A 27353-nucleotide genomic window follows, 5' to 3' on the forward strand; every position below is an offset into this window, starting at 1 on the left:
TGAAGTTATGAAATTTTGACTGAAGAAGGGATAAAAAGTTACGTTTATGAAAATTAGACTGATGTACAACTTAAGTAGCCTGTACTTTGAGCTTAAAGGAGAAGTTCACTTTTAAAATGAAAATTCTGTCATCATATACTCACCCTCATGTTGTTTCAAAGTATGAATTTCTTTCTTATGCTGAACAGAAAGGAAGATATTTAGAAGATTATCAGTAACCAGACAGTTTTTGGGTCCCAATGACTTCCATAGTAGGAAAAAAATATACTATGGAAGTCATTGGGACCCAAAAACTGTCTGGTTATTGATATTCTTCTAAATATCTTCCTTTCTGTTCAGCAGAAGAAAGAAATTCATACAGCTTTGAAACAACATGAGGGTGAGTATATGATGACAGAATTTTCATTTTAAAAGTGAACTTCTCCTTTAATAGTCGAACAAATAAAACCATACTGGAAATGTGTTTAGGCAGATTTATCAACACACTCGGATTTTGGTAGCCTATATTATTTTTTTACGTAGCTAAATGTAGGCTACATTAACATTGTTATTAGACCTATTTAAATGACTTTGTTTTATGACCTGAATCACAAAAAAATACAATAGGATCCTTATTGATGAAACCTAAAAACGCGATTAAGTAAAAGCATCACTGAATCATTTTAAACAGTCTGTTTGAAAGAACCGATTCTTTCGAAATTCCCATCGCGCTCGATTGCTCTGTGACTGTGAGCCACTTATATGCTCTGACAAAAGTAAACAGTCTGACTCGATTAGTAATCCTGCGTAATGCACGCAAACGCGGAAGCGACGTGTTCCACTGGTGTTTTGTTCTCCGTGCATGTGTGCTTGACAGTCGGAATTTTACGATCGGTTGTCTCTGGAATTGGACGTTCTTGAGACGCATGCAGCCCGGTGTGCCATGATTCCCATAGCGGTGGTGGTGTGTGTGATGGGCGGCTGGTGTACCGTGTATCTGGCGGACACGCTGCTGCGGGTAGGCGGATCTCACTCACTCTTTAACTTGAGCTAACGAAAGAGAGTAAATTCCCCATCCCCTGCTTAAACAATGGGATCGATCATAATTGACCCTTTGTAATGCGAATGTTATTAATTTGTCAAGAACATTAGATGATAAGAGCGGCTTCTTTACCAATGTAAAGAAGTACAATGGTATATTGGTGTGTTATGGCAGCAATAGCAAGGTAAAGGATTATTGCAATATTTATGTACCATTGTATTTACGTAACGTTACATCTACAAAAAAAGTTAAACATATTGGACATTGTAGCACGATACTGGCATGTTTTGACATGTCATGTTTTTTAGGCATTGGATTGGACCGTGCCCCCATGGTTTACCTTGAAGTAGCATATAAAATACCAGTATAATTTTAGTTACATTGTACATCTCAAAGTACCATTGTATCATCATCTGATTTATTACTTTAAGATAGCATAACTGTACCTAATTTTCTTAAGGATATGTAGTAGTAGTTACTCTCACTAATGCAATATTTTAAGTATAAAATGGCAGACATAACTTTGTATGTTTTAAATGAGATCTCATATTATTGTACAGTAGCAACAATAAATGTTGCAACTTCTGTATTCCTTTTGGCATAAACTATTGTACTACCTTTTTTAAACATCTTTATAAGGGGGATGATTTTAAAACCCTATCCCATCCTAACTAACCATCTTTTTTTCTCTGTTTCACCTTCAGTCGTCCAGCTCAGTGAAGAGCCGCTATGAATCGTGGTTATCCAAGAACGGATTCACTCTCTCCCCCTTCCATATCAAATGGCACACAAGCATCTTCAACCGTCTGTTTGCCAGATGTGCTCATCTCAACCCTCGCTTTCTGTACATCTGGTATGAGTTTTGGCATTACCGTCCTCAAATCAGTTATTTTGCATGTTTAGATGACAGTGATGCTTATCCTGAGCTCTTTAACCTTTATTGCTGTATTATACAAAGCTGTCAGTATTGTGTTTCTGTGATTCTGAATGGAAGAAACGTGGATCATGTCATTTACATTTTCTGATCTAATAACATCATATGTACTTTAAGACATCTTGCTCTGTTTTGGTTTCCAATGGTGTGGCTGTTGACGCATTAAATCCACTTTGATGATATTTATTTAAATTTTTTGAGGACTTACAGCTTTAGTTATTAAAAAAATCTTAAGCTGCTTATGATGAGAGCAGTGGTTACAGCAAGGCATTATGGGTACCCCCCCCACACACACACACACACACACACACCCACACCAACATATCCACAATCACTCTCCTTTTGTTGCTCTATCATCATAGAGAAAGAATTTAAAATCCAGAATTTAGAATCTTATTTCAACTTGTGTGTATATATATATATATGTATGTATATGTATATATATGTATGTATTGCACATCTGTTTCAGGTTCAGTGCTGGTATGGTGTTTGGGGTTCTGGCGATGTTTGGATCTGTGGTTCTCCTGAGCCAAACGTTGCTGCAGACTTTGAGTCAGATGTTGGCAGAGACGCCGGAGGGGTCCCACGAACAGATCTTGCAAGTGGTGGTGAGTGCAGAAGAGGTCTTTAGGAATTAGAATGCGATGTTGGTGCATTTCTTTGAGCAGTGATGACAGGGTGAACCGTCTGTGCTCAGCCTCATCATTCCGGTCATGTCTTTTGTTGTATTATCAGGTGCCTGGCGTGAACCTTCCTGTCAGTCAACTGGCCTATTTTTTCATCGCTATCTTGGTCAGTGGAGTCATACATGAGTTTGGCCATGGGGTGGCAGCACTGAGGTAAACAGATCCTCTTAAAGGTGCAGCATCGAACATTTTAACACTTACGTATCCCACATTTAGCCAGGATAAGAATTTAAACTTAAGAACTTTTAAAGCTTTATGCAATTTCGTTTATTACACAGCAGCTTTAAGATGAAAAGGTGCCCTAATGGAGGAAAAATAAGCATCAATAAGTCTATTGGTTGCTTATAGGGTCTCAATTTCTAGGAAGATTACTTGCGTATTATACTTATAATAAAAGAGAGTGAGTCACTGTAAAGGATTGTCAGACGTTTCGGGTCTCAAACTCAAATCTCACCCCATTTGACTATTACATTTCTCAGAAGTTTTTGTGTAATTTAAGCAAAGTGTGAGTTTCTGGACTTGTGCCATTCTAATGCTGGTTATACCTGAAAAACTATTTTTGTGTTCTGTTGGAAAGAAGCTTGTTTTAGTTTCTTTCTGCATGTTCTTCTCAGGGAGCAGGTGAGGTTGAATGGTTTTGGCATGTTCATGTTTGTGGTTTATCCTGGAGCGTTTGTGGACCTCTTCACCACACACCTGAACCTCATTTCTCCAGTCCAGCAGCTCAGAATATTCTGCGCCGGTGAGACTAGGCACAATGACTTTTTGCGAGCACAATGCCACAAACCTTGCATATGCAATTCATAAAACTTTGTTTTTTGTTCTTATTCCTCTAGCAACCTTTATAAAAGTATAACATTTCCCACTTTGTCTTTGTGTAGGTGTGTGGCACAACTTCATGCTGTGTGTTGTGGCCCTCAACTTCCTGCTCCTGCTGCCCATCTTGCTGTTCCCCTTGTATTACACTGGAGCAGGGGCGCTAGTCACTGAGGTGGTGGAGGTCAGCTCACCTTTCATCTTTAAGTTTTATGTTTCGGCTGTGTCCTTAGCGTCTGAGATGAGTTTTTTTGTACAGGGTTCCCCATCCAGTGGACCCCGTGGGCTGTTTCTAGGAGATCTGCTTACCCAGCTGGAGGACTGCACTGTTCGGGGAGTGCAGGACTGGCACAACTGCATTCCGCATCTATCCCATAATCCTCAGACGGGCTACTGCGTTCACACTGCCAAACTGCAGCACAGCTGGATGGCAGGAAGAGGTACTGACCTGCCATATATATACACTACCGTTCAAAAGTTTGGGGTCTGATTTTTTTTTTTAAAGAAATGAATGCTTTTATTCAGCAAATATGTATTAAATTGATAAAAAATTGCCATAAAGACATTTATAATGCTGTTCATTTGAGCCTTCTGTTTATCAATGAATTCTGAAAAAAAAAATGCATCATAATTTCCACAAACATATTAAGCTGCACAACTGTTTTCAACATTGGTAATAATCAGCATATTACAATTGGATCATGTGACGCTGAAGACTGGAGTAATGATGCTGAAAATTCAGCTTTGCATCACAGGAATAAATGACATTTTTCAAATATACTCAAATAGAACAAAGTTATTTTTAATTGGAATAATGTTTCATAATATTTCTGTTTTGCTGAATTTGAATTATTTTAAATGCACAAGAGATTTCTTTCGAAAACATAAAAACTCTTACGGACCCCAAACTATTTTAAATGGTGGTGTAAATAAAGATTAGCTGTTTAATATTACAAATATTTGTTAGCTCATTGTGATTTTTCTTCCACTCAGCATTCAAACGCCTCGATGGCACTATGGAGTGCTGTGGGAACAACAGCCTGACAGACCTCTGCTTCTCTTACAGTAATAACGTGGAGAGCAAATTGGTAAGATGGACACTGAAATGCTCCTAGTTAGTATTTGGGTATTTTATTCAAATTAGAACTGTTATAAAACTTATATTGAGATTCTGTTTGCTCCTATTAATATCAGCAATAAACTATATTGCAGTGTCAGATAATGACTATTAAAACTGAATATGAATGTTCCTGCTGTTGGCTAACAAGGCTTTGCATGGCTATAATATCTGAAAATGAAAACAGACACAAGAGGAAGGGGGGAAAACAATTCTTGCCATCTCAGTCTTGGTATTTTTGACACTTTAAACTATTGCTGTTTTTCTCCTGCTAGTTCGCCTGCCTGCCGGTCAGAAAAACCATTGAAGCGAGTCGTACATGTCGTACCAACACAGACTGTCAAACGGACTTCATCCCAAGCTTGTGTTTAATCCCATCTCTGGAGAACCAGACCAGACTGATCCGGGTCAAACACCCACCACAAACAGACATGCTGTTCGTTGGCTACCCTTCACACCTACAGTACTCGGGTCAGACGTATTCTATTCTATTCTATTCTATTCAGTTTTTGCGAAAGTTCCTGTATATAAACGCGATCATTTCTTTATTTTTAGTGAGTCTCACCAACTTTGTTCCTCGTTTGGGCTTTCTTCATCCAGACCTGCCTGTCATGCTGGAAACTTTCTGCAAGTATCCTTTCCACACAGTCAGTATTTACATTACATCACTCTTAAAGACTTCATCATTTGTTGAGTTTGTTTAGTCTATAAATCACAGTTATGGTTCCTGGTTCATTTTGTAATCTGTAGGGGTGCAACGGATCACAGTTGATCTATACGGACCAGGCTCCACGGTTCGGCACGCATGTGATTCGTGGATTAACTGCTAAATTTAACCATCATAGAATGGAAGTTCATAATTTCGACGTGTTTTGTCTTGGCAATTTACAAATTCAAACAATTTTAAACGTGGACGAACGTTTGCGCACAGCTGCACACACTCGAAACTTGCACATGCAGAGAGAGAGAGGTTTCAGAAAACGCTCGAACAACGATTCGATTCCTCTTACGCACTTCCTTGCCCTTGAACGGACACATACACACCCGTCTCGGCAAGTTTTCTCTCGGTTATGTCATAAGTGAACAGTTGAGATAGAAACCGGATGTCTGTCAGCTTTTTCAGTCCGTGCATTTGGTTTTAAAGTGACGGCAGACGCCTAATATTCCTACAGTTGTCATCAATGTTAATAAAACAACAAAATACAGCTTTAACAAAGATGGAACTATATTTAATTTCTACAGTGAACAAATAAAAATGATTTTACATTTAGGCTTAATTATTAATTTCTGTACCTGAACACATTCATCTCTGCTTGTAATTTGTGTATTTGTTCTTATTTTATTACTGACTGTTCACTTGTTTCTAATAATGTTTGAATTTGATCAGTTAGGCTAGTAGTTTTTGATGTGGTATCGAGGAACTTCAAGTCAACTTTAAGTAATAAAGGAAAAGCAAAGTTACATCCCCCCCCCCCCATTTTCTTTTTTTTCTTTTTTATCATCCGAACCGTAAGTTTTGTGATCCGTTGCACCACTAGTAATCTGAGATAAATAACTCTGTAATGGCTGACTCATTTATAAATGTATGTATAGACTTAACTTCTTGTGTGTTGAGATACCTGGTGTCATTGTCTGGGGCTCTGGCGGTGGTAAACGCTGTTCCTTGCTTTGCTCTGGACGGCCAGTGGATGCTCACAGCATTCCTAGAAGCTACGTTGAGCTCTGTGATCCCAGAGAGGAACAACCGAGAGCTGATTGGCTTTTTTTTTCTGCTGGGGGGCAGTGCGCTTCTAGCGGCCAATGTAGCTCTGGGCCTGTGGATGGTCACTGCACGGTAACATTTAGCCATCTCCTCCAGTCAAACTGTTTGGGGGAAATGCTTACCGAAGACCCTTCTTGAACTCATGGAGGAAACGACTGGGTGGTTTTACCTTTGCTGGTTTTCCCACCCTGAGAGTGCAACCAGAGGGGCAAGAGTGCTGCTGTACCCGAGAAAACTCTTAATCGATTGGTTTGAATGGCTCCGATAGAAACAAGCAGTAAAAATCATCTTGAAGCTGCATGCTTTTACACTGTGACTTAAGGACAGTGCCAATAGTGCCCTCTTTGATAAATACTGTGCATTATCACACCTTGACATAAGTGTGTCTACTATATCACGTAAACCCACAAATGAAACTATATCAGCAAATACATGGAGGATTTTGTGGGCATTACTTGCCTGTTTTGCCTCTCTGTCTTCCTGAAGTAAGGTGAATTCAGGTTGATTAGGACACTTTTTTAGGTCCCAGTCAACCTGAATTCACCCTATATAGACACACCAAGTATGTAGTTTTACGTTGTACCCGCACTGTCAACCCAAACATGCATAAATAAAGCCAAATAAAAGACTTTGACCCAATAAGGAAATTTGGGAAGAAGGAAAAAACATAAGATAATGAAATGAGTGTACATTCAGCAATTTTACAGACACATAAGTAACCTAAAATAAGTAGTGACACGATTACTGATACGATAGTATCAGTAACTGAAAACATTGCTGTTGCGTGATGCTTCATCCACACCACTAGGTTTCAGTATAGAGTCCAAGATGGTTGCCATTAGCTAGCATAGCATAGCATCAACGATCTAAATTGAAATGCATACAGGGTGAAAAAAATATACATTTGTAAATATGACTAGACACAGCATGAAACTGCACAAATAAACATACTACTGCAGTATTATTGAACTTGAAAGAGTAGCTTTAGTTGCTTAGTCAGCGATTGAATGGTTTATTTTAAGCAAAGTTATAAGCTCTGCCACAGCTGTGAACTGTGAAAATGTTCTCTTATACACATGACAAGAGAAACCTATTGCTAAACATGCTCTAATGTGCATGGGAAGCGTTCATATTGTATATGATCTGTATACTGTGAATATTTTCCCCAACAACAATTAGCCAGACTGCACTAATTTTACTTGTTTTTAATGTACTTTCTGCTTTTTTTCTTATATATATTTTTTAATTTGTTGTCTTTGTTCACCTTCATGACCCATTGTACATGCGTTTATAAAATTAATTTACATGATCCTTCCTGTGTCATTGACTTATTTGTTTACAAAGAGGTCAGTGCGGCTCTGAACATATTTGGTAAGTCTGATGAACCTTCTTCCCGTCTGAAAACACATGGCAGTTAATAATGAGAATGTTATACTTTTAACCAGAAGGAGAATTATTCTAAGGAAAATTCATCCATGAAAAATTAAAATGGAAGCTTTATAGGACTGGATAAATGATTGCAGAATATTTTCTGCCAGTAGATGCCAGTATTATCCCATCTGGTATTGAATTTTTTTGACCTCGGGAAAAGTGTTTCATCCAAGTGTTGTTGGATCATTTGCCATGATATTATCAACTTCAAGCAAGCCCTGTATCTCTATAATACTGAATGCATTTACATCTTAAAAACATCTTACCACAGTGACTGACAAGAGCCACCAATGAGGTGGGAAATGATGTGAGGACATCTTGAGAAAAAGGGGATGGAGAGAAGGATTGTGGGTGAAAGGAATCTGTAATAGTCGAGGTGGTGTTGTCAGGACTGTAAGAAAATGAGGATATAGTTATTTTGTGGCAGTGAAACTGTGATGTCTGGGTGCATCTGATGTCAGGAAAGGTGTGACACAGAGAAGAGTGGACTGATGGACACTGCTACTTTGTGTGTGTGTGTCTTCATGTTTTCATTCTCAAGGACATCAGTATGTGGATTGCTCTCAAAGTTGGTGGCTGTCAGTCAGCTAATGGCTACAGTATGTCTCTTTTCCCTTGCTGCAAGGCTCTATGGGAAAACGATAGCAATTATGTGGTCAGTTTGACCATTTATCATCTCAACTGTATTTGAACTTGCATAACTGTGAGTTGTTGTTTTTTTCCATGCTTCACTTTTCACATTGCTCATAGTTTATGGCCCATTTTATGGGAATCTTGGCCCCGTTTTTGGACAACCTTCATGATCTGCTTAATGTCAGAAATGTATTAATAACTATCTATTATTTGTTATGAATATGCATCTGTTCATGGAAATGGTCAATTAGAGGCTTGAGGTTATGTTCTGTTAAACGATGACTCTAATATTAAAAGCAGTCTTTGAGAAAGGGACAGAAGTGCATGGGTCAAGCTGCAGTTTTCCCTAAAGTCCTTTATGCACAAGCATTCAGTATTTCTGCCTCTAAGACATAACTCAGGTGCTTGCATTTTGTTAAGTGTTTCCTGATGGAGGTGTAGAGCACATCCGTCCATCAGTTTATCCAAGGTTTTCCTGTGAGGGTTGCATCTTTTAGCTTTGTACTGCTATAATTAGCTTTCATTGTGCGTGTTTCTGAGTTTTTTTTAGGGTTTTCTCCAAAGAAGGGTGTGTTGACACTAAATTTGGGATGTGCCCCATGGGAAGGCGGAGGACTGTATGTCTGTACTATTTCAGAGTGAAAAATAATTACACATGGATGTGGTTGTGCGTAGGGAGACCAGACTCCTCCCCTCTTACCGTCACCCAGAGAGCCTTGGGGCTGTTTATATGTGTGTCTGTTCTTAGTTTAGGGGGATGAACTATGCTGGACCACAAAACCAGTCACAACACAAGGGTACTTTTTTTTTTTTAAATTGAGATTTATACATCAATGGAATGCTTATTTATTCAGCTTTCAGATGATGTATGGTTTGTTAGAATATTTGGCTGAGACGCAAATATTTGAAAATCTGGAATCTGAGGGTGCAAAAAAATCGAAATATTCAGAATCACCTTTAAAGTTGTCAATTTATGTTCGCGATTGTGCTGCATTCACTCACAAAAATATTTTTTTATATATTTACGGTAGGAAATTTACAAAATATCTTCATGGAACATGATCTTTACTTACTAAACTAATGATTTTTGGCATAAAAGAAAAATCGATAATTTTCACCCATAAATGTATTGTTGGCTAGGTTTTGACTGGTTGACTGGTTTTGTGGTCCAAGGTCACATATATATACATATATATACATATATATATATACATATATATATACATATATATATATATATATATACATATATATACATATATATATATATACATATATATATATATATACATATATATATATATATATATATTTATATATATATATATATATATATATATATATATATATATATATATATATATATATATATATATACATATATACATATATACATATATACATATATACCGGTACATATATATATATATATATATATATATATACAGACACAGAAGTCAACATTTGAATTGGATCAAAATCTTTCATCAAAGTTATATATTCATTTTGAACAATTCCCGTTCTTAAAATCTCATTCTCCGGACACTGTTCTGTGTGTGTCCTTTCAACACATTATAAAAGATCCTTGCTTCTTTTAGTACGACAATCATTGTGTTTGTCTTTTCTCTGTCTCAGGACAGTATCAGTGTGTACATTCTGTAAGATAATAGGTCTGTTACAGATAGATGATGTGCATGTTTGTTGGTTTTTGAGAGAGGGAGAGATTGTTCTCAGCTTATGTACTTATGTTAAATTGGAAATCTTTCTATTAGTCAAAACCAGATGAGAAGTGTTGACATACTGTGAATGTCCCTACAGGTGCTTGTGTAATAGAAGCGTGTCTATTCCAGGTAATGTGTCTGTCCCACAAACACAACGTTCATTAAACATATCATTAAGAGCTATTTTAGTGAATGTAAAAGCCACTTATAGGTAATGAGCCTTGTTTTTCTTGTGGGCATGTGGTTAGCTGAGGCACCAACAATCTCATGTTGTCACATCTGCTCTTTTCTTTTGTAGAGCGAAGGCAGCTGTGTGATGGATAGGAGTGCTTGATTCTGCCATAATACTCTAAATTGAAGGTTTGGCCTGATAAGCTTGGCTTCATATGCTGAGTTTGGGAAGCAGAAACCACACATATCTACAGGATATGACCAGTTTAGACAAATGACAATGCCAATGTTCTATGAATATTTCTGCTGGTATTTACAAACTGTAAGTTGACAGTGATGATGATGATGATATTTTACCGATTATATCCCTTACAATAATGTACCATGTTAACTATTTTCCACCAAAATACTTGTTATACTAAAATACTACAGTAAAAATGTTACTACAGCTATTGTTACTGATATTACTTGTAATAAAATTATAACTTTAGGCACTACTGTCAGCATTAAGTAAGTTATTACCTTTTGGTTTTATAGCAATGTTAATTAAAAAAAAAAAATATATATATATATATATATATATATATATATATATATATATATATATATATATATATATATATATATATAAAATAAATACATTTGAGTCAAATAAATGCAGCCTTTGTGAGCATAAGTGATCTAAGTATAATTATATAATGTATGAAATATAATTTTATTTAATTTTATTGAGTGGTGAAAATATAATAATACAATATGATGGATGGATGGATGGATGGATGGATGGATGGATGGATGGATGGATGGACGGACGGACGGACGGACAGATAGACAGATAGATAGATAGATAGATAGATAGATAGATAGATAGAATATTGTATTATATTTTCACCAAATCACCACTCAATAAAATTAAATTACTAAAAATTGATAGATAGATAGATAGATAGATAGATAGATAGATAGATAGATAGATAGATAGATAGATAGATAGATAGATAGATAGATAGATAGATAGATAGATAGAATATTGTATTTTCACCAAATCACCACTCAATAAAATTAAATTACTAAAAATTGATAGATAGATAGATAGATAGATAGATAGATAGATAGATAGATAGATAGATAGATAGATAGATAGATAGATAGATAGATAGATAGATAGATAGATAGAATATTGTATTTTCACCAAATCACCACTCAATAAAATTAAATTACTAAAAATATTTTAGTTTTTGGTTTATAGACAATAAAATTACACTAACATTAGTACAATACATTTATTAAATCTACTTTATTTTGATCAATTATGATTATAATGGTATATTTTTGTAAGGGATGTCTTTAATTAGATTGTCAGCCTTTATTAAATGCATTTTAATGTGAATAAGCGTGTGTGCGTGCGTGTGTGCACGCGGGTAGATGATAGAATATACAGTTTGTACAGTATAAAAATCTCTAAGGACAGTCCCCATAAAACATGTAAACATGCGTGTGAGCCTCAGTCTGTGCGTATCTCAGTGTAATGACACACTGTCCGTCTGTTTCTCTGCATACTGTAAACAGAGCAGTCGATGCATGAGGTTTCGCCCAGGGTTGTGTCGTCAGTCCTCCCCCCCATATCTCCCTCTCTCATTGGCTCACTCCTTTTTCTCATTCAATCCCCACATGTTCCATATCTCTAGCGCCTGTGTTTAAACTAATGTTTATGTGCCGGTTTCATCCGACCCTCCCTCTCTGTAGTTGGTCTTCCTGACCACAGCCTCCTGTTCACTAACAACATAATGAGACACGAAACGCTCCCCCCTGGAAAAATGATGTCTGTAAAAAGAAGCTTTCGCCTCCTCACTAACCACAATTGCTTTGTGTATAAATATAAGTATTTGAAAGGCAAGGCGCCGTTCTTTGTAAAGCTGCTTGGGAATGCTTTTATTGTGGGAAGTGCTATACATTTGAATGTAATTTCAATTTTATATTATGAAAAATAAATATAGTATATAATATAGTAAATTCTGTGAAAACAGGGTGTGGTGAGGCCCTCTCTCAATCCTAAAGAATCCTTGCTGTTTCACAGCTGTCATTCGTCATCATCATTAGAACATTATTCACACCAGAATACATAAACATCTAACTGATTTAGTAATGCAGAATCTGATCTGCCCACTTCTGTCATTATTTGCTCACTCTCATGGCATTTTAAAATATGTCACATTGTTACTTTTTTGGTGGAACTTAAAAGAGGGATTTTTGAAGAATCTTCAGACCAAAATCAGGTCAGTATATTTTTTTTATATTTTTGAAAGAAGTGTCTTATATGCTCACCAAGGCTGCATTTATCGGATCAAAAACACAGCAAAAACAGTTCAATTGTGAAATATTATTGCAATTTAAAATACATGTTTTCTATTGTAATATATTTATAAATGTAATTTATTCCTGTGATGCAAAGCTGAATTTTCATCATCATTACTCCAGTCTTCAGTGTCACTTGATCCTTCAGAAATCATTCATATATGCTGATTTGCTGCTCAAAAAGCATTTTTATTATTGTTATCAATATTGAAAATGGCAATATTTTCATTTCACCTTTTTTTATATTCCACAGGAAAAAGTGAATAACAGCACAGGTTTGGACCAGATGATGGTGAGTATGAACCATCAACAAACAACACATCATTAATAAAGCATTAATAAGAATACAAGCTTTTTGTAATATGTTATGAACTATTTCAGTGACATGATTATAAATCTGTCTTAAAATAAGACATAACTTGGTTATTAGTCTTAGGATGAGAGCCCAGATGTGGCTCTTTATCAGTTCAGGAAGTCTTTAGTCAAGTGTCTGATTCTGAATGTTTGTGTGAAAGGGGTTTATAGAGTGAGAGTTTCATCACACAAAATGTGATTTAGTGACTGTATATAAAAAATAAAAGATTGTGTTGAAATGAGGACAGACTGTTTTGATGTGAATTACAATAAAAGTCTTTTTGGGAAATCTATTTGAGAAAAAAGCGTCAGAGCCCAACCTTTCTCCACGGAATTTCCGGTATAATTAATGGGAAATTCATCCTGTGCAATTCTGGATTAGGGATGAGTCACAGGCGATACGGCGAGGCGATAAGAGGAAGTCTTTGTTGATACATTCCACATAAATCTCATTCTGGGATCTTCACTCTTTATATTGTTTACTTTAAAAGAAAGAGAGAGTGATTTTCCAAGCAATGGTTTTCAAAAAAAATAAATAGATGGTTTACAAATGTTTTTTTAAATAGACCACTTTTTTTTTTTTTTTTATATATGTATAAAACTATTTTTTATATTTATTTTGTCTATTTGGGGGGGGGGGGGGAACGGTGCTTCTAGACTTCAGATTTCATGCTGTATATTACTGTACCACAGATGAGCCCCTGCTGGATTGTTGACCTTCACCTACTATATGGTGATTTGATATTTTAAAATGAATTCAATTGTTGATGAGATCAAGTTTTACTTCCCCTTCACAATCAAATTATTTATTCGTTTTAGTGAATGCATCCTCTGTTGAACAAATAAAGTGCGAAGCCCCTCAGACACGGTGGAAAATGACAAGGTCAGTGCTTCCCATTTGCACATTACAATTGGTTATTCACTCCATCTGCTACAGCTGTGCATCTCCTACACTTCCACATGTCTCGGACTCAAAGCTGTTCACGAGGAAAGCTGCCCTTTTAACTAGACTAGCTTGTAGTGCTGTCATCTGACGGCTCAGCAAGTGTTTGTATTTCTTATCAGAAGATAAGATGAAGACGTGGCACGTCTACAGAATCTCTGCAATCTGTTCGTTCAAAGTGATTATTTACTGGGAAGCCAGACGTCAAACACTATTTAGTTGCTTTGATTACAAATGAAAACTGATAATAAATCTATAAAAAAAAAAAGTGTACTGTTCTTACATTTACCCTTGCAAAAAAAAGTGTTGTTAATTCCACTAGTGAAATTAATGTATAGCATTACATGGTACTCAAAGATATACCATGAACACCATATTTTATAATATTATTTAAGATTCATTGATATACTATTATAATTTTTGTTAATATTTTGAATTAGATTTTATTTTTATATATTCTGTATCATTTTAATTTTTAGTAATTTTGTTGTTTTTGTCATTTTTATAAAATATTTTAAAATATATATATGTTTAAATGCTGAAATAAGTTGTTGTGTTTTTAAATAAAAAAAAATATTTATTTATTTATTTATTTATTTATTTATTTATTTATTTATTTATTTATTTATTTATTTATTTATTTATTTATTTATTTATTTATTTATTTATTTATTTATTTATTTATTTATTTATTTATTTATTTATTTATTTATTTATTTATTTATTTATTTATTTATAGGGTTTTTTTTTCCCCAAATAATAAAAAATATATTTCATGGTTTTATTTTATTAACAATAATAACCGTTACCGATTGTACTAATGCAGTTGTGGGGAAAGCATACATCAACAAAATCATATTTTTAAAACATCTATTAATTGTGCATTTAAATTGACTTGGTAAATAACATAAATTATATTTTTTAATATTAATTTAACTTACTATATGACTATATTAAAAATTAATTAATTAAATGCTAATATAAATCAAGTATTTATATTATAATTTAATATATGGATATGTAAATATTTAATAACATACTTAAATATTAACATATTATTATTGTTTAAATTAATATTATATTAATCAAATATGTACAATATTTATTATATTTCATATTAATATTCAAAATAAATAGTGAAATTTTATTTAATATTAGATTTACATCATTATTTCATTTTAAAGATTAAATTAGATTTAACTAGATACATAGAAAACCATATTTAATGATGTTTCAAACTGTTCCAAATGTTTTTGCGTCTTTGGAAATCCTCACAATCTTTTATCAAATAATGTTACTGATTTTTCTCATAAGGAGCACCTCAAGTTTGCAATTAGACTGATAAATCATCCTGACATTGATTTATTCGACAATGAGCAGAGCAGATCAGATCAGAAACAAACCCTCATGATAAAACATTGTCTAGGAAACTTTGTGTCTGCAGTAGATAGTGTCCTGGCACATACAAATCATCACACCGTGTTCCTCATTCTATTTTATGCTGTGGGACACACTGAGAATAAATACAGAAGTGGCTACATTTAACCAGAGGGCTTATCATCTTAGGGACTCAGAAACACACACCTGGAGCCCAAACACAGACTATATGAGTGTAGATCCACACACACAGACACAAATACAGTCATCCCACCCTTCCTGCAGGACGCCGTATAATTACTCCTGTAAGTAAGGTGCTCCAGTTGGCTCTGAGGAGGAGAGTTCCTCCTACCCCTGGATCTCCTAACTCTCTCTCATTCACTCCTTCACTCTGTCTTTCCCCTCCTTCCTCTTTTATCCTCTCTCTTTGGCAAGTAGAGCATGACTCTCCATGCTGTGCATCTGTCACTGATCTGAGACCTGTGAGGCGAGACCACCTCCACACGGCCCCACAGTGATCCAAAAGGGACCACGGCACCCTGGGACCAGGACTTAAAAGTGCACATCTCCAGGCCAGGCGGAGTGAAAACCGGGTGAGAAGGATAGAGGGGGGAATAGAAAGAGAGGTAACACGCTCAACTCAGTGGCAGTATGGAAATGGAGAGGCTGGGGAGAGGAGGAACCAAACCGAGCGCGGGCCCCAACACTCTCCTGAAAGCTGCGCTGGCAGTGTGTGTGTGTGTGTGCATTGCACTACTGATAGCCGTCATCACGGGTGAGTCATTTGCATGCACAATTACCTACTTACTACTAATGTGATGTATGATAGATAGATAGATATGCGCTCTTCGGTCAGTTGTGTGTTTGTGTATGAGATTATTTTAGGAGTGTATTCTGTTACACACACAGCGTGTCTTTGAAGGCTGTAATTAGCACAGTAAGTAGGAGCTCTGGTTAGGAAACACATATATGTGCCTTTAAAGGGCCGTGAGTCGTTTAGGGAATGTGGGTGTTTAAGAAAGAGTGTTTTTAAAGGGATAGTTGACCTAAAAATGAAAATTCTGTCATTTACTCGCCCTCTCCATTTCGTTCCGAACTATGACTTACTTTCTTCTGTTGAACATAAAAGAAGATATTATGAGTGTTCAAGTTGCTCTTTTCTCTAACAATGAAAATGACCAGGTTTGTTATGCTCCAAAAAGCACCATAAAAGTGCTCTGAGATTTGTTGAATGACATGAGGGTGAGTAAATGAGGACAGGATTTTCATTTTTGAGTGAACTGTCCCTTTAATGATATGCTGAATGTGAATGGGGCCTGAGACATTGTGAATGCACATCTCATGACATGCTGTATGAGTGTGTGGATGTACAGTATTTGGGTATACACAAGTGTCTGTTGAGACAGCAAATAAATGATGTTCTTATTGTTCTCAGTTTTTGAGGGCTGCCTGCATATTTGTGGTGAGACTAGAGTGTAATTATGCTCATTTCTGTCTGTACATAACCTAGTCTCACACACGCGGCTGTGTGTGTTGGTTCTGAGAATAATGAGGCTCAGTCCCACGGGGCCTTGTGCTGGATCCTGCTGTGGTCATCTGCTGTCCAGTTGTGGACTGAACCATAAACACAGGCCTTTAAAAGCAATGCTTGTCTGATTTCACAACATACATACAGTTTTGCGCTCACTCAAACTCACTGACACAAATTCACACAGCTTCACTGACCTCTGCCTGGAGAGTTTACACTGATCGTGTTTCAGTACGTTAAAATTGATATTGCAAAAAATGTATTCATTATTTTGCATCATTAACTCAATTTCCTACCTCAAGTTAAAATAAATTACATTAAACACTGTAAAAAAGCTAAATGTATTAAATAAAAGAAAACAAATACACAAAATAATTAATATTTTTTCAATTTAATTTAAAATTCCATGTAAATGACAATGTAAAGAAACTAGATCCCATCCTTAAACGAAGATGTATACATTGCAAGCAGTGCACAGGGATATAGTTTATTTAAATAAAATAAAATGTAATAAAATTAAATTATGTAAAAAAGCTAGTTATATTAAATACAAAAATAAATTAATATAATATTATTTAATTTTAATTTACTTTGATTTCATTTAAAAACCAAGCACAGTCGAATAAACAGGTCAAACAAACAAGCAAGAAAGAGAAAATGTAACTCAAAAGTAACAAACATTTTATTTTCCATAAAAATGAACAATGTAACCTAATTAGCTGATTAATTTTTTAGGAAGTAACACTAATGTAACATGTTACTTTCCCCCTGCCCTGTTTATAGATGTGCAGCTTCTTTGGAATGTGTGTAGTAGAGCATGCACTATGTTTTTGTCCTGTGACATCCAGAGCATGGACAGCTGAAGCCTGAGCACAGTGGGGGGTGTGTGTGTATGTGTGTGTGTAGCGCAAAGTTTGGCAGTCATTTCAGGGCATAGTTGTCTTGATTGGTCTGCTTGACAGATTTTTTTTCTCTCTCCCCCTGTAGTGTCACACAAAGCAAGCGATGAAGACGTTTGCCTTACCCCCCATTGTATTGAAGCAGGTAAACCACGTTTATCATAAAGCCATATAGGGGCTAGAATGTCATGTGGACTTTTTTTCTTGAACTTGGCGCCAGTAGCCAACTACCTAGCAATTCCCTAAACTATACACTCGCTTTTACTTTAAACATAACCAGTCAGTTCAAACACTGTTTTTACTTGTTTGAGATTACTGTAATGCTGAATCTGTGTTTGCTGATGTGTCATCTCTAGCCGGTTCTATCCTGAGTAAGATGGATCCGACTGTAGAACCATGTGATGACTTCTACCAGTACGCGTGCGGAGGCTGGCTCCGGGATAACCCCATTCCGGAAGATTTATCCAGCTATGGGATTTACCCATGGCTCAGACAGAATGTAGACCTCAAGCTGAAAGGTGCACTTATCCACATGATTCTCAACTGAATAAAACCTGCAGCCCAAATAAGGTGATTCAATATTGAATCTTTGTGCCACAGAGTTGTTAGAGCAGCCCATCCGAGGTGAAGACATCGAGGCAGTGAAGAAGGCCAAAATCCTCTACACATCCTGCATGAATGAATGTAAGAACCGAAGAGCTCTTTGCACTTCCATACAGCACTATTCAGACAAGATTATGTATTTGTTATTTTTAACATACAATACCAGTCAAAAGTGGTATTGTCAAATCAAATAAATGCAGCCTTGGTGAGCAGAAGAGACTTCTTTTAAAAACATTAAAAATCTTACCGATCCAAAACTTTTGAACAGCAGTGTAGTACAAATAACTAATTTCATAAACCGTTTGGGACTGGAATTGAGACTTCACGTGATCTTATACATCAGGGGTGTCAGGTGAATAAATGTAAATTCTTCTTCTCCATCTCTCCACCTGACAGCTGTCCTGGAGATTGAGGATGCCAAACCTCTGCTGAAGAATCTAAAGCAGAAGGAGTTCCGCTGGCCGGTTCTAGGCGACGCGTTGGGCTCTTCCTCGCGGTGGGTGGAGTCTCAGTTTAGCCTGCTGGAGACACTGGCACAGATACGCAGTCAGCACAGCAAGTCTGTCCTTATCCGGCTTTATGTCTCTCCTGATGACAAGAACTCCAACCAGTACATCATCAAGGTGAGACCGACCTACATGTCGTCAAATGTCAACCAATTGCGTGAGTTGGGGCGGAAAAATACATAGCAATTCTCTTTTTTTTTTTTTTCTAGCTGGATCAGGCCTCTTTGTCACTGTCATCCAGAGAAGATTACATCACCAACACAACCGAGGCACAAATGGTACATCGGTACATCTGTCAAGCTGCTTAGCCTATATATCATTGCATGCAGTCACAGTCAGGCCTGGTTTTATCTCTGCTTTCTCAACCCATTCTTTTCATGCCTCTCTGCAGTATCGAGAAGCTCTTTTAAGGTTGATGGTTGACGTTTCTGTCATGCTTGGAGCCGATGAGCAGGCTGCTGAGGCTCAGATGAAACTGGTACTTGATTTTGAGATGGAACTTGCAAAGGTGAGAAGCAAAACACTGGAAAATCTGAGGCCAAATTCCTTCAAATCACTGGCATTGAGAAAAACAACAGGGCTGTCAGGGTACTTGATGCTTCAATGGACTGTGTGCTCTTCTGTAGATCATGATCCCCTATGAAAACCGCACCAGTGAGAACATGTACAACAAGTACAGTTTGTCTAAACTGCAGCGCACTGTTCCAGATGTAAGTACATTATAATTCAATTAAATGTATATTGTACGCCATGTCACTCATACTCGTATACACATACTTAATTAGTGGAAGACAAATAAATGAGCCAGGCTGATTAGTTGCACAGTGTCGGTTGATTACAGTTGAACAAAACAAGGATGCTGTGTTTTTCCTAGCCCTAAAAAAAATCTATTTACTGGGGTCACGTTCAAGTCATGTCAGAAAGATCATATTTGCCAACAATGCATTGTTAGATAGATTACAATACATAGATTTTTCTTTTATGCCAAAAGTCATTAGGATATTAAGTAAAGATCATGTTCCATGAAGATATTTTGAAAATTTCCTACCTTAAATATATAAAATATTTATTTTTGTGAGTGAATGCAGCACAATCTCGAACATAAATGTAGAACTTTAAAGGCAATTACACCCTATTTTTTTGTCCTATCCTAACAAACCATACATCAATGGAAAGCTTATTTATTCATCTCTCAGATTATGTATAAATCTCAATTAAAAAATTTTTACCCATGTGAGTGGTTTTGTGGTCCAGGGTCACATTTATGATCGCACACGAACGCTACCACAAAGTCAAAAATACAAGTGGGAAACTTGGCGTGTCAGTGAGAAACGGGGCAGCCTTTTTATTTACAACAAAATAAACTAATCGCACAAAATATTATAGCATTGCATTATAACAATATAATAAAAAATTGGCTGCCTTCAGTATTTAAGTACAGTCGTCTTGGATGTTTAAGTCATTTCAACTTAAATTCCATTAAACAAATATTATTTTTTTTAATGTTGTTTTAACTTATAAAAAAGCTTAAAATTGCTTAACTTATTTTGATAAAGCAATGTAAGTCCCAGTCCCAGCTAGTCCCAGATTAAAATGCATGTTTGAGCTGTTTTAACTGAAAGCAACTTGCACTAACATATCTTAAAATATGTAGAATTTAACAATAACCTTAAATGAATAAATGCTCTAAAAAATAATTGATCATTGTTAGTTCATGCTACCTAATGCATTAACTAATTAAAACTTTTTTGTAAAAATGTTACTGTAATTCAGTGCTAATCTTTAGTCAAAAATTTGAATCAATATATTTTTAGACCTGAAAAAATTAGCTTTGACATAAAATTCAATTTACCTGGTGCAAATATAAATATATTTCTAAATACATAGTCACATTACACCACAGTTTACCCAGGTCATACTATTATTGTGTTCTTTTTGCAGTTTAACTGGCTGGGTTTTGTCAGAGCAGTGATTGACACTGAGCTGTACCCAGACCTGAAAATCTCCTCCTCAGAGCAGGTGATCGTACGTGCCCCACAACACTTTAAAGACCTCTTCAAACTCATCAACGCCACAGAAAACAGGTATCCAGATAGCTCTGTAAGGAGCAAAACCCTATTAAAACATCAGAGCCCTGAGGCTTTGCCTGTGTTGATCTGGACAGTGTCAGTTGTGTGATCACTGTTTTTGTGTGTGCTGTTTATGCATCCTACCTGTTTATTACGTGCTCTGCTCAATAACAGAGTCAAGATTACTTTGTAATTAAGCTGCTTCAAATGTTGTACTTCCAACCTCGCCCCAGGACAGTTGCCAATTACGTCATATGGAGATCAGTGTTTTCCCGAATCACCACCTTGAGCCGACGCTTTCTCTACAGATACCTGGACTTTGCTCGGGTTAGTGAACCACCTCCTCATTTTAACCCTCCGCCAATCTTTGAATAAAAATAGATTTGCTGAGGTTAAAAATATCCGTCTCTTCTCAGGTTACCACGGGGACCACCTCTCTGACCCCTCGCTGGGACAAGTGCGTAAATTATGTAGAAAACACACTCATCTATGCCACCGGTAGGCTCTTTGTCGATAAGCATTTCCAGGAGGACAAGAAACACATGGTAAGACTTTTAAGATTTTAGATATGGAACCATTTTTTTATTAAAATTCAGCTTTGCCATTACAGGAATAAGTTACATCTTAAAATATATAAAAATAGAAAAAAAGTTATTTTAAATTGTAATAATATTTCTGTTTTTACTGTACATACATAAGTTTTGCAACTATTCATATATTACAACTATTCTCTCCACACACACACACACACACACACACAATTACCATTTTTGTCTTTGTCCCCATCTAGTGGACACTGGAACTGTTTACTGTAAAACTGCTAAACATTACTTTGAATGCTCATATGACTAATGTTTTTGTCCTTTATGAAGATGGAGGAATTGATAAATGGTATCCGGTGGGCGTTTATCGACATGCTAGAGAAGGAGAATGAATGGATGGATGAAGAAACAAAGAGAAAAGCAACAGAAAAGGTGCGTACCAGTGTATTTGTGATGGCTATGAATACACAGCATGTTCTTTTCCATATCATTACTGTCTATATATCACTTTAGGCTCACGCAGTCTTGGCAAAAGTGGGTTACCCAGACTTCATCCTGAATGACACCTATATTAATGAGGACATCAAACGAGTATGTTTGCAAGCTTCTCAGATTTTGTCAGATGATGATATTCCAGTTTTAATTGTGTTTGGCAGATGTCAGTGCAACTCAAAGTCATTGAGGTTTTATGTTTATACACAGTTGTCATTCACTGCGACAGACTACTTTGGGAATGTCATGCAGACCCTGAAGTTCATAGCTCAGTCTGACATCGGCTGGCTGAGGAAAAAAGTCCCACGCAAGGAGTAAGTTGTCAGCATTTTCAAAGCCTGTTCAAATGAGAGATGAATCTGCCTTTGTTTGAACAAGATGAAACATCACTTTTTATTTTGCTTAGGTGGTTCACCAACCCAACTACAGTAAATGCATTCTACAGCTCCTCTACCAACCAGATCAGTGAGTTATGTATTTCGAATACACAGCTTGGTCGATCAGTATATTTTTATAAAACAGAAGTTTCGCCAGTCAGTCAATCAATTAAAATAACTGTTAATGATTAATCTCAATTTTTCTGGAAGCAAAGAAAACTACATAAAAGAAATGAAAATTAAAGAAATGAATGGCCTACTTTTATTCAGTAAGGACGCATTAAATTAATCAAAAGTGGCAGTAAAGACATTTATAATGTTACAAAAGATTTCTATTTCAAATACTGTGCTTTTGAACTTTCTATTTTTCAAAGAATCCTGAAAAAATGGATCACAGTTTAACTTAAGCAGCACAAATATTTTCAACATTGATAATAAGAAATGTTTCTTGAGCAGCAAATCCGTATATTAGAATGATTTCTGAAGGATCATGTGACACTGAAGACTGGAGTAATGATGCTGAAAATTCAGATTTGCCATCACAGGAATGAATTACATTTTAAAATATATGTATATGAATTTTTAGATAGAATTTTTATTGTAATATTATCCAGTATAATGTGTGTTACAAAGAACACTTTGCTTTTGTACCTGACAGATACCAAACAGAAGAGTTTCTGATGTTTTTAGATGTTTGATGTTTGTTTAGATATACTGGATCATATTCTTCCACTTTTACCCAGGATTCCCTGCAGGAGAACTTCAAAAGCCATTTTTCTGGGGACTAGACTATCCTAGGTGAGACATAGACACTTCTTGTTTAGATTTCTCCAGCACATATTATAATTTAAGATCATGAAGATTTCTAGGAAAGCTAATTTGTGAAATGTGTTCTTGTGTCAGATCACTGAGCTATGGAGCGATCGGTGTAATTGTGGGGCATGAACTGACCCATGGATTTGATAACAATGGTGAGGCCATTTGATTTATAATGAGTCTCAACACATGCGTTGCCTGATTCTCAAGGACATCTGTGTGTATTTGTGTTCATCTAGGTAGAAAATATGACAAAGATGGGAACTTGGACCAATGGTGGAGCAACTCCTCCATCAACCTCTTCACCGAAAAAGCAAAATGCATGATTGACCAGTACGACAGATACTACTGGAAGGAGGCAGGACTAAATGTACAGTAGGAACCAGCATTTTCAATGCATTTACTTTTGAATACTTCATCAAAATGTAGCAGAGTTACCAACATAATACTTAATACCCACAATCCCCTCTCAAGGTCAAGGGGAAGAGGACACTGGGAGAGAACATTGCTGACAACGGAGGGATGAGAGAATCTTTCAGGGTATTACAGCATTTTCCATTAGAATTATCAACTTGTCTCATTCCATACCTGTAAGACTTTCTTTGATGGATCACAAGAGGAAAAATTTGAAGAATTTCTTACAATTTGTGAACACATCGAGACTACTTTTCTGACCCGGATCAAGTGATTCATAGAAAAATGTGACACAAAATAATGATTCATTCACAAGTCAGACAATGCTACCTCTCTCATGAGGTGGTCACAGTCACACTACATTTTTCTTTCCATTGACATCCATTTATACTTATGTGAATGTGAGAGAATTGTGAATATGGTGAATTATGTTTTTTTTAAAGACGCCGCAGAGTGTCGCAGTGTCCGTGAAAATTTCACATACTCAAAGTCTGCTGTGACTGCTTCTCCTGGAGAGTTAAGATATTCAGTGAATAAATTATTAAATAGATCATACAGCTAAATGGCTAACGATTCATTTGAAACACTTTTATCATACTTTAATGGGTCTTTTTTTATCCTTTCTGAAGCTTGAAAGCTCCAGTGACAATTCATTTTAATTGCATAGAAAAAAATTCCAGTCTGTGTTCCATGGAAGATAGAAAGTATGGAATTACATGAGGGTGAATTTTTAAACTATACCTTTAAAATTTCAGGTTGTGGTGTGTACAATTATAATTCTGTGTATCCATGCACATGTAAACGTGTCTGCAGGCCTACAGGAGATGGATCGAGAAAGAGAGAGGAGTCGAGGAGCCTCTCCTACCTGGTGTGGGTCTGACCAATAACCAGCTGTTCTTCCTCAGTTATGCCCATGTCAGTATTCAGTATTTCACATACATATTTGGGCCTAAATGTCAGATGTCACAGACATTATTTTTTAATCTTAATAATTTAGACTTAGTTTGTTACACCCTCAAAAGTATGCACTTTCCCATTACTATTAAAGTAAATACTTTTAAGTACACAATATATGCAAATTGAGTTTAAAGGTGCAGTAAGTGATTTCTCAGAAACACTGTTGAATTCGATTGGATCGAGCACCACAACATACTTGTAGCAAATCAGCAGTAGGGGGCGTGTACACTCATGATGTGGGAGGAGTGGAGTGTCATTGTTTGAATGTTAACAACCAACTCTTGCCTGAATATAGTCTTGTGTACTGTATATTCATTTTTTGTTCTGCCTTGCCGTTTTGTCATCTTTGCTTTATTTTTCGCAAAGCATTATTTTGCTTTGCTTCAGAAGATAAAAGACTTTGGGGGTGGAGCAATGAAGGCAGGGGTGTATTTATTTGTTTGGGTTGATTTTTAAATATCAACAGTGTTTCTCCGAAATCACTTACTGCACCTTTAAGGAAAGATACTACAGGTGAATACGGTAAAACATTTAACTAACAGATATCACCATATCAGATATTACCTCAGTTGATTGATTACATTAAAAATAGCAAACATTTTTTTATTACAAGTTTTCTGAAATGTTATGTTTCAGATATGCAAAAAAAGGCATCATCTAATTAAATAATGCCCCCCCCCCCACACACACACACACACACACACACACACATCTACAGATGCAAATAGATGAAGTGCAATAAAATAAACACTTAAAAGTGTATTTTGGATGTTTTCTTTCCACTAGCCAAAAAGCCAAACAGCCCAAAATCTCAAAATTGACCAATGCATTAAAAAAAATCAATGTTTTTGCCTGTAGTGTCTTGCCTTAAATGGGACTCTTATTGATTTGTTTGTGTATATATTGTTATGTGCTAGGTTCGCTGTAATGCCTACAGACCAGAAGCAGCACGTGATCAGATCCAAAGTGGAGCTCACAGCCCTTCTAAATATAGGTAAGGTGCAGTAATATATACAGCTCATTTACATCTATATTACATCCCCTATTCTTCAATGTCACTCACTTTACTCTCGTTGCTATGATGAAGGGTTATCGGGGCTATGAGCAACTATGAAGAGTTCCGTAAAGCTTTTAACTGCCCCGAGACGTCAGTCATGAACAGAGGGGCGGAGTCCTGTCGAGTGTGGTAATGAAAGTAAGGACCCTGTGAAGAATTCAATCACAGCACAACCCAAACCTCCATATTGTGTCCCGTTCACTGGTTTCTATAGAGAAACAGCGGTTACTAACACTGACCACTGCAGCGCCTGGCCCTCCTTCAGCCACTGGAATACTTTACACTCCTGAGAGCTTTCGGCCAGATCTGCGTTTTACTGTCTGACCTCAATTATAATGTGCAAATGGCAAACGGACCACACAAATTCCCTTGAGGCCTTCCTTTGGTTCGTCACTGTTTTTTACTCAATCAAATTAGGTCGCACTGTTGCTTTAAGAGTGCTATAAATTATTATTGTCATTTTTGTCGTTGTTGATTACAGTTAGCACTGTCTGTCGTTTTATTTTATTGAACACGTAAGTAAATAATTATTGTTTTCCTGAGGTTTTCGAACTGTGTGATTGTTTTTTTTTTTGTTTTTTTTTGCAGAAAAACAAATCTGTTTTGGTGTATTTTACATGTTCATGATGAAACGGAAGTAGCGACAGAACTTTATTCAGTAATGTGACTTTCATATGAGTGTAATTATCGAAGAATAAAAAAAAATGTAGGATGGGATATTTTGAGATGTGGGTGTTGCACTCAAAATTGAATGCAAGCTTGATTGTATGAAAAAGGCAGCGTTTAAGTGAATTAATAATTGGAGGAGTCCGGAATACGTCACCAAAGACCAAAAGATCAAATTATGACATTTTGATTAAATGTTACAAGGTCCAAGAAATAAAAAATGAAGTGTATGCAGTTCTTCACAAAAAGATCTGTAACATGCATTTACAAAAAGATGAATTTAGTTTATTTTTATTCGTTTATTTTTTAATTTATTTGGCCATGTAATAAGCAGGATAAAATATAGTCAGCCTGTTATTGTAGAAAAATAAATGGGACAAACAGGGTGATCAGGTCCAATTTTAACATCAACAATTGTACATGTCTTTGCAAAATAATCCAGACATTCATGAAACACTGACACTGATTTTTTTATTAATTTGTGTATGATTGCATGTGTCTACACTTTTAAAAATAAAGGTTACAAACGGGCATTTCACAGCGATGCCATCGAAGAACTATTTTGGGTTTTTTCATTTTATTTTAAATCAGAAGAAGAATAAAGAAGAACACTTTTCCACTATAAAGAACATTTGTGCATTGAAAAGGTTCCATGGGTGTTAAAGGTTCCTCATGGAACTATAAATGCTATCAGTGCAGGGAGAGGACATCAATGCAAATGTTCTTTTTTTCACATGACCAATCAGGTAAAATGTCTGAATAACAGTCTAACCAAGCGCAGGGACAAATTGGATGAATGACAAATGGAGGCAGCTCATTTAACATAAACTCAAAGCACAGACATTGCAGCAGTCCAATAATGCAGATAGGATGTGAACCGAAATCAATAGCTTTGACCTCCATTTATGCAGGAATAGTGGAAGTCTTGTGGGGACCAAACGGTGAAAAACAGAATTTCATTGATTGGAGTGCTAAAAAGGAAAGGTCTAAAAATAACCCAGAGTTCCTGAGGAGATGCATCCGTCAGTCTGTGTGTTGTAGTGTTTGCTGTCATTCTGAGGAGCGAGAGAAAGAGAGTGACAAAGTATAATGGGTTCAAATGTCCA

At 36.1% G+C, this 27353-nt stretch overlaps 2 protein-coding genes across 4 annotated transcripts; both read left to right on the forward strand.

Annotated features, from left to right (window-relative positions):
• The first annotated feature begins 766 nt into the window (after nt 1–766).
• mbtps2 (membrane-bound transcription factor peptidase, site 2) lies at nt 767–6966 on the forward strand. Its single transcript, XM_079863196.1, has 11 exons — nt 767–997; nt 1726–1874; nt 2425–2563; nt 2691–2794; nt 3256–3383; nt 3523–3641; nt 3717–3897; nt 4451–4545; nt 4850–5045; nt 5130–5205; nt 6190–6966. Exons 1-11 carry the CDS (start codon nt 923–925, stop codon nt 6410–6412), a joined length of 1485 nt encoding a protein of 494 aa, XP_079719322.1. The 5' UTR covers nt 767–922; the 3' UTR covers nt 6413–6966.
• An 8577-nt stretch (nt 6967–15543) lies between these two features.
• phex (phosphate regulating endopeptidase homolog, X-linked) lies at nt 15544–26806 on the forward strand. Of its 3 annotated transcripts, none has more exons than XM_079863791.1 (23): nt 15544–15626; nt 15760–16096; nt 17837–17893; nt 18105–18266; nt 18349–18432; nt 18748–18974; nt 19067–19135; nt 19249–19365; nt 19484–19567; nt 20799–20941; nt 21160–21253; nt 21343–21471; nt 21799–21900; nt 21982–22059; nt 22171–22274; nt 22367–22425; nt 23081–23135; nt 23241–23308; nt 23393–23523; nt 23628–23693; nt 24381–24482; nt 25442–25518; nt 25612–26806. In XM_079863791.1, exons 2-23 carry the CDS (start codon nt 15973–15975, stop codon nt 25712–25714), a joined length of 2235 nt encoding a protein of 744 aa, XP_079719917.1. In that variant the 5' UTR covers nt 15544–15626; nt 15760–15972; the 3' UTR covers nt 25715–26806. The 3 variants fall into 3 exon arrangements, with proteins under 3 accessions (XP_079719917.1, XP_079719916.1, XP_079719918.1); XM_079863790.1 differs by lacking the exon at nt 15544–15626 and adding an exon at nt 16832–16927 and having other exon boundaries at nt 15894–16096; XM_079863792.1 differs by lacking the exons at nt 15544–15626; nt 15760–16096 and adding an exon at nt 17022–17080.
• Nucleotides 26807–27353: the final 547 nt, after the last annotated feature.

Source organism: Squalius cephalus (assembly GCF_949319135.1).
Source record: "Squalius cephalus genome assembly, chromosome: 25".
NCBI lineage: Eukaryota > Metazoa > Chordata > Actinopteri > Cypriniformes > Leuciscidae > Squalius > Squalius cephalus.

What these genes read in the sequence shown, in the direction of transcription:
- mbtps2 (XM_079863196.1), top strand. Translation starts at nt 923, where the DNA reads ATGATTCCCATAGCGGTGGTGGTGTGTGTGATGGGCGGCTGGTGTACC. An exon ending in CCTCGCTTTCTGTACATCTG is followed by an intron (nt 1,875 to 2,424) that starts GTATGAGTTTTG and finishes CATCTGTTTCAG; the next exon opens with GTTCAGTGCTGGTATGGTGT. An exon ending in ATAACGTGGAGAGCAAATTG is followed by an intron (nt 4,546 to 4,849) that starts GTAAGATGGACA and finishes TTCTCCTGCTAG; the next exon opens with TTCGCCTGCCTGCCGGTCAG.
- phex (XM_079863790.1), top strand. Translation starts at nt 15,973, where the DNA reads ATGGAAATGGAGAGGCTGGGGAGAGGAGGAACCAAACCGAGCGCGGGC. An exon ending in ATCAACGCCACAGAAAACAG is followed by an intron (nt 20,942 to 21,159) that starts GTATCCAGATAG and finishes ACCTCGCCCCAG; the next exon opens with GACAGTTGCCAATTACGTCA. An exon ending in CCATGGATTTGATAACAATG is followed by an intron (nt 23,309 to 23,392) that starts GTGAGGCCATTT and finishes GTGTTCATCTAG; the next exon opens with GTAGAAAATATGACAAAGAT.